The sequence below is a fragment of the Kryptolebias marmoratus genome, linkage group LG2 (genome assembly GCF_001649575.2).
Source record: "Kryptolebias marmoratus isolate JLee-2015 linkage group LG2, ASM164957v2, whole genome shotgun sequence".
Lineage (NCBI taxonomy): Eukaryota > Metazoa > Chordata > Actinopteri > Cyprinodontiformes > Rivulidae > Kryptolebias > Kryptolebias marmoratus.
In genome coordinates this window covers 36160704-36168819 of record NC_051431.1, presented here as the reverse complement: position 1 = coordinate 36168819, position 8116 = coordinate 36160704, and the positions used below count along the sequence as shown (strand labels likewise).

The 8116-nt window shown below is 36.9% G+C and overlaps 1 protein-coding gene across 1 annotated transcript in view; it reads right to left on the bottom strand.

The window, feature by feature from the left end:
* ryr2a (ryanodine receptor 2a (cardiac)) overlaps nt 1–8116 on the bottom strand; it is a 509073-nt gene that overhangs the window by 78570 nt on the left and 422387 nt on the right. The window contains exons 88-89 of the mRNA XM_037973568.1: nt 3590–3670; nt 2382–2470 (exon numbers count right to left, since the gene is read on the bottom strand). Coding sequence (XP_037829496.1) covers nt 2382–2470; nt 3590–3670 — 170 coding nt within the window. The remainder of the gene's footprint in view (nt 1–2381; nt 2471–3589; nt 3671–8116) is intronic.

The following is an 8116-nucleotide window of genomic DNA, read 5'->3' as shown; positions in this document are numbered from 1 at the left end:
CCCTTAGAGGTTCTATCCTGGCGAAAAGTGTTATAGCCAGGATTGAAAATGGCAGTGTTAGGAACAGATTTCTTAAGTCAGGATTCTGAGATAACAAGAATATCAAGTTTGGTAGTATAAACACGTGCAGTAAGCTCAGCAGCTTTAGGGAGGAGACTACGAATGTTCAAGTGCATTAATCCTAGGCTTTTACGATTACAAAAGGAATCAAAAGTTATTGACTGAACATCAGGCAGACAAGATTTAGTAGCAGAGATATCATAACTTGAGCTTGAACAGTCAAATAGACCAGGGTTGGGTTGTATGTTCCCTGACATCATCAACAGAAGAAGAATAAGACACTTCTGTTTAAATAGTTTGATGGTGATAACCTTGTCAGTAATTCTTGTTGGAAAAATAGGCAAAAAAAAAAAAAAGTTGTCCTGTAGAGCCATGATGCTGATGGTACGAACCATAACCAAGGAACCAACAACGAACGAAGATGGAGCCGGCAAAGGCAATATTTCTAGCCACGAGGGGTTAGCTTGTGAACATGTGCCCCTGGCAGGTCCAATTTAGGTAGACAGGGGTTCAGCCGAAACACGATGGTGAATATCGACGCCATCAGAACTGTGCAAGAAGGGCAAACATAGTGCAACAAAAACAAAAAACAGACTCAGCTTAAAAGTCAGTGAACGATTTGAAGGGTAACAATTTATAATTTGTAGCATGATGAGATCCATATCATGCTCTGGATCCACATATACTGATCCAGAGATTAGAGAGGAGACCAGATCTGGAATCCATAACATATGTGAATCAGGTCCAAGTTTTGAAATCACCAGATTAAGAAGAACAATACCAGGTCCGAGTCGTTGAGATGTTATAATCCAGTCTGTGTTTTAGGATCATCAGGAGTGTCACAGGTAAACTGGAACTAATGCTTGCCCCAGTAAAGCATTGTTAGCCCATATATCATCGGTATACCTTTCCAGCTCAGTTTCCTTCTTCACTTCATTCAAAATCTACATCTTGGCTAGCAAAAATCCATAAATCTCTGATGGAGGAGATCTAATAGTCACAATAAATTTGCAGAAGCTCCCAGAAAAAAGAGTGATGTTCTTCTCCTCAGTCACCCAGCAGCATCTGGTTAGCTTGAGAGAGTTAGGCCTTTTGTTATTATAGATAGCACTTTAAATAACCTTTACATCTGAAGAAAGTTCCAGTTTAAGTCGAATAGATGAGGTCAATCAGGCTAGTAGCAGCGAGCCGGCTTCTTGTCATCTATCATTTTGTAACTGAGCTCGTGTCTGTGGAGCCGAACCCCCAGGCCGCAGCTCTGGGCCCAATGGTGGTGTTCAAACGCGGTGGTCGTAATACACGATGATAAAGTTCTCCTTTTTTTTTCTCTTTTACATTTAATCCAACAGAAGGAGCCCCCGCAACCCTAAAAAACCGAGGCTTCCAACTCGGAATTTGCGTTTCCAGCTCAGAGTTATCCAGCTCAAAAGGTTTACGTATACATGGTGGTGGCCATCTTGTTTAAAACTGTTTAAAACGGTAGTGGTGGATCTCCTTGAGAGTCATTGCTTGGTTCTAGCCATGACTGGACTTCAGGGTTTTTCACGTTCAACACTTGTTTTTGTGGTTACGCATCATACTAAAACGTCCAAAAGTAAAAAGGTTTCAGTAAATCTTTTTCCAGCTGCACAACATCCAATACCAGAGGAAATAACCATCCAAAAGAGTGATTTATATCAAGAAAAAAAAGAGCTGAGCGGCGCAATTCTAAAAGCAACCATACTAAAATAAACCACAGTCAATATTAACAAAGTTAATTTAAGGTATGGGAAAAAGAAGAAAAAAATAAATACAAATCAATACAACTGAACATAATTTCTAATATAAAAATTTTAAATTTCAGAAGTTATATTTTATACCAACTTGAATTTCATTCAGATGGTCTGTACTTATATAGCATCTTTCTAGCCAACCAGGCTACTCAAAGCACTTTACAACACGTATACACACATACATACAACAATATGTGCCCTCATTTACCCATTCACACACACATTCATACAGCACTCGACTGAATCTCTAAAAAAGCTAATCTGAGTAATCATTTTACAGAATAAAGTCAGTGCTTTAGAACACATTTTTACACTAATGGGGCACACATCAAAGACAATTAGGGGTTCAGTATCTTGCCCAGGGACACTTTAACATGTGACATACTGGTGCCTTCAACTGTCTCATTGGAGGACAACTGCTCTAACTACAGAGCCACAGCCGCCCTAATGGTTTAGGTAATTCTAGATACCTGGTGGTTTTTAAAATACAGTGACACACAAATAAATTGTATTTTTCTAAAAGGGGAGCTGTGAACAAATCTACCTTACCTGAACTCTGAGCAGGTAGTCAACAGTAGAAATTATGATGTTGACGGTTGTATTGTTCCCAGTTTGTGTCCTTAAGTAGTTCTGGAAGTCTGAAAAAAAATATATATACAGCAAAATTCTTCTTAAAAATGTTTAAAATGTGTTTTTGATAGCCCATACAGGAACAGGTGTTTGACATGTTAAACACATTAAAAGGCCACCCTCACAAAAACAGTACTTTATTGTTTTATTAGTTTTAATGACAAATACATACTTAGAGGAACAGTTCACAGTTTTGAACAACTAACATCCTACCTGTTGTAGATAACTAACAACCTAAATTTGAATAAATAGTATAATTCTGAAAAGCTAGTCTGAACAGGGCCAAGACTTAAGTGGATCAGATCTCAAGGAATTCTCAGCATTACACAGGAAAGTTATTTTTAAACCCTTTATGTCTACTTTGCATTACACGGTCACTTTAGCAGAAATATTACTAGCCTAGTTTCAGAAAATATTTGATTTTGTGTAAAATGAAAAAACAAACAAACAAACAAAACAGAATATAATGGATTGGAAATATCATAATATTATAAACCCATAATTTTTTTTTTACGGAACATAGCAAACATATCAAATTGTAGCATTTTTAGGAAAAATTATGTAATTTTGAAGTTGATGGAAGTTACAGAGTGTGTGCATTTGTTGTGTGTTTTCTCAGGTGGGAACCTTGCTCCCTCCTCTCTTTTACCACCCTTAGCTGCAGGCTGCCTGGGTGCAGCTTGGCTGTTTCCTCCCTCACCTGCTTATTTTGACCTTTATTAAAACTTTTTTAGTTAACTCCACCTGAATCAGTTCTGAATCAAAAATTTAAATTTCCTTCATCCTAGATGAATTGCTTTTTACTAACCTGCACTTCTTAAAGCAATGTGAATGTATTGCATTTTAACTGGAATGAATTATCTTTAGGTGAATTTGAATCTGGATTTTTTTTTTTTGGACTGAATTGAATTCTTGATTTGGACTTGGTTTTTCTTTTGTATTTTGCCCTGAAATTACCTTTGTTGTGATTTAGCACTATATAAATAAACTGATCTGAATTGTCTGCAACAGATAAGATGTTAATTGTTCATAGCCTTTAGACTGAACTGTATTTTAAAACATCTGAACAATTGCTTTAAAATTTTTCACTCCATATTTCTAAATATTAATTATAAAGAACTTGGTACCTGAGTTATGTCCTTCACAGAGCAGCTGCAGGAAGCGGAAAAGGTCACAGGTGAACTCATCATCCTGCATGACCTTCTCACCTGTTTGAAGAGGAGAAATATACAAACCGACGTACATCCAGACACACAGACAAGTGTATGAACAATCACAACAACCCAGGCATGAGCACACACAGATGTACACACACACACATTCATATACCCAGAGAGACATACATAGGAAAAGTCAGAGAGCCAGGGTGACAGAAGTAGACAACATTAAAGAAAAGAAGAGACAGACAGAGAGATGGAGAGTGAAAGTGTTAAAGACATGGTGCTTATGTGAGTAAATCCCCATTGTTTTCTTTTATGCTCATGATTGCCTAATCTTATCCAACACATACATATACACTCTCGGATGAAGCACTCTGAATACTTGGATGTGGACTGAAGTAATCTGGTGTACAAAGTGCAACATTTCTCTTTATTGTTTAGTTTAAAAAATATTAGGTTGACTGCTTTCCACTCTGCAAACATAAACTCACTTAGGTAGTACAAGCTGATCTAACTGTTGCCCCAAACCAGGAAATGTAAGAAGAGACATAGAAAGATGTGACACCAGATACATCACTGACATAAATGTTGACAGATTATCAGACAACAAGTTGAATTTGGTTGAAAGAAAAAAACTCTGAGGCATGAAATCAAGACTGAAAGTGAATTGTTTGCTTGTAAATGAGCTAATTTTAAATTGTTTTTATAATTATAGATCAGTTTTACCAGGATGCCAGATACCTTGTTATTGCCTGCTGCCAAAAGGAAAATGACAATCACAATTTTGCCAACGGTTGTGTACATTGGTCTTCTTCAGTGTCAAAGTGAAACTAAATTTCTACCAATTAAGTAAAAATAGTTGACGTAAAATAAGTAATTGCATAAACCTTCAATGCTTTAGAAAGACTATCCTAATACAGAGACAGAGAAAATATTATTGAAAATTACAAGTCAGGTGATGGATACAAAAGGATTTCCAAGGCCCTAAACATCCCCAGGAGGTATGTTAAATCCCTCATCAAGAAACGGAAGGTATATGGGACATGTGTAAATCTACCAAGTGCAGACTGTCCTCATAAACTGAGAGACTGCAAGAAGGAGAATTGTGAGAGAGGTCACCAAGACACTTGTGCTCACACTGAAGGAGTTCCAAGCTTGAGATGGAACAGACTGTATAAATAGCAACTGTCACTCTGGTTGTTTACCAGTCTGAGCTTTATTGGAGTGGCAAACAGAAAACCACTTTTGAAGAAAACTCAGATGAAATCTTGACATGAGCCTCTAAACAATTTATAACTCTAGTCATCCCCAATTTATAATCTAAGCACTAAGTGATCGCACAATATTTGTTTTTAAAACTTTGTTTCAAACTTTCACCCATGGGTGTTTGCTACAATTGTCTGTTGGCAAAATATCTCAAGACCCACTTGGATAGATTTTAATGAAACTTTTAGAAATTAATCATATGATATACTGCTACAAATGATTACCTTTTGGAGTGAATCCACTTCATTATGGCCACCAAAGCCCCTGATCTGAACAGAATTGTTCTTCTTGTCACTTGTTACTAATATGCCTCTCTCTGCTTTAGATCTGCACCTGGTTCCTGCTATCCTGTTTCCAGAGCTGCAGAATTCTGTTTTAAAACATTTGTTACATTGTTAATTGTTTCAGTCAGTGTGTCGGCTGAATTTTTGGGTTCAAAGAATCCCAACCCATTAAAGGTTACTACAGTTTCCAAAGTTAGAATGGGAGGCAGAACTTTTAGTTATCATGCTCCTCTGTTGTAGAACCAACTTCCAATTTCTGTATGTGAGGCTGGCACTATGTCTACTTCAAATGTGAGGCTTAAGACATTTCTTTTTGATAAATTCTATAGTTAGGATTGACTTTGTTTCCCTGAGCCATCCCAGAGTTATGCTGCTGTAGGCTTAGACTGCTGATGGACAAACTGACCACATCTACTCACTCTGCTTGTGTCTTTATTCACCCTAGTCTCCATGTTTGTATCTATAATTATTTATATTATTTCTATCATTAGTATTTCTGCTCATAGAAACTACATAGACATCCTGTAACTGTCTTTTTCCTGTCTTTTCACATACCAGCCGGTTCAGCCCTATGGCTGCCCATCCTAAGCCTGCTTTTGCTTGAGGTTTCTTCCTGTTAAAAGAGAGTTGTTGCTTTCCACTGTCACCAATGTGCTGCTCAGAATGGGAAATTGTGATGAAGTGAAGATTCAATACAATCCGCTGGCTTTCTTAGATAGCTTTTACTAACTTGAATTTTATTATGTATATGAATGTTTTTGTGCAGTGCCCTTTGATAAATTTTGTTGTGAAATGGTGCTATATAAATAAACTCAATTAAATTAAAAACCTTTTACTGGGGTCTCACAAAAATGGGAAATCTAATATTGCTGAGCCAAACATTTGATAGACATTAACTTAAACTCAAGCACTAGTTGTAGTACAGTACTCTCATCGGCCACTTTATGTGCACTTCTTCACACAAATGCCTAATCAGCCAATCACATGACAGCAACTAAATGTCTTTAGGCATATACATATGGTGAAGACAACTTCCTGAAGTTCAAACTGGGAACCAGAATGTGGAAAAAAGGGATTTCAGTGACTTTGAATATGCCAAGGTTGTTGGTGCCAGATGGGCTGATCTGAGTATGTCAGAAACTGTTGATCTACTGGAATTTTTACACACAACCATACGTAGGGTTTTAAAAAAATGGTCTAAAAAAAAGAAAATATTTGAATAATATTTCAAATAAATGTGCAACTGCTGCAATTTGTTTTCCATATGCTACAAAGTGCACCTAAAAGCCACTGTTTCTTTTTTTTTAAAAAAGACCATCTCTCACCCCAGTTTGCCATTGTTTAGAAGTCTTGTTCTAAACAATGGCAAAAACACCCCACTGCAAATAATGGAGAACAATGGGATTTTCTTGAAACAACCAAGCACTCTTTGGAGTTTTATAGCTTGGGCAAACATCATAGTAAAAACATCATTCAAAGTTTAAGTGGGTCACAGAAAGTTTGGTTTTACATGGCTGGACTGGCATTTTGATATCTTTTTACACAATTGCATTTTATGTTTAAAGGGTTTTACAGATTTTTCAACATAAGATCGACAAATCAGGTACAAAATTGTTAAAAATGTAATTGCTGCATGTATTATAACATTCTAAAAGTTGTATTTACAAAACATTACCTCCCTATTATTTACTGATCAGTGGGAAGTTAGGTTTCCTTTGTTAGGAATTTGGTCAATTGTAACACCAATGTAAACACTGCAAAAGTTAAACAATTTGTGTTTGGTTATTTTTTTCTTTGCAACAATACTTTTTGGCAATAAATATGTTGTTGGAAAGCCTGCTAATTTACCCTTAAATAGTGCCACATTTGTAAGGAAATGCATTTGTGACTCAAGCAGCAGAAGTGAGTATGTGAGTTGTGCCCATGAAAAACTTGCTAATTAGCTTTTTCTACTATTGACTCCTGTTTTGGGCTTCTGATACCCCAGTTGCCCCAGTTTTCTGGCACAGCTAATTGTAAATTCTTACATAGTGATGAGTGTTCTAGACCAACAAAAGATGTGCCAGCAAGTCTTATGAAAATGAACAAACCCAATTTTTATGCTATTTAAATGAGCCTTTGTGACATTTAACTGTCCCTGAGAAGGACAGGCATTTTAAAATCAACATGCAATGGCATTTCACGAAAAGTGATATTGTGGCCATTTTAAAATGAAGTTCTGAAGGAAAATTATAACAGGTAATTTTGTAGCTACTGTAGAAAGCTTTTTGTACAAATTTAGATTGGAGAAACAGGGTTTAAATTTAACAGGACTGATAAGGTAATGGCTAGTCGGAATACAGCCAAGATCAAAGTGGATTGCTGCCGTCTTTAAACAACTCTAGTCTAAAAAAAATTTGTTGAAACAGTTTAAATACTTTTACATCACTGTCAATTTCATATTAGACAATCATATACATATAATTCAGGACCTCAGTATATTTCTATCAAAATAACTGTGCCAACTGAAATTGACAACAAAAAGCTTCAAATAAAAGCTTTTGCAAGAAGACCAGCCATTATTAGAGCCTTTAGGGAGCGAGATAGGGAGTTATTGAGGAGTATACAGAAGCAGCTCAAAGTCAAGATCAGAGACAGCAAGGAGGTGTACAGGAAGAAGCTGGAGAGTAAACTGCAAATGAATAATATCAGAGATGTCTGATCAGGGATGAAGAAGATCACAGGCTTCAAGCAGACGGAAGATCGGATAGATGGAAGTCTGGACAGAGCAAATGAGCTGAACACATTCTTCAACAGGTTCAGTTCAGGAACAAGCTCACCATCCTCCCCTCCTGCCTCCAGCCAAACAGACATCCCACTCTCCTTTGACCCACAGCTCTCCTGTAACACCTCAGATGTTTTATCCTCCACCTCAGTCATGGACTCTTCTGCTTCCACAAGTTTG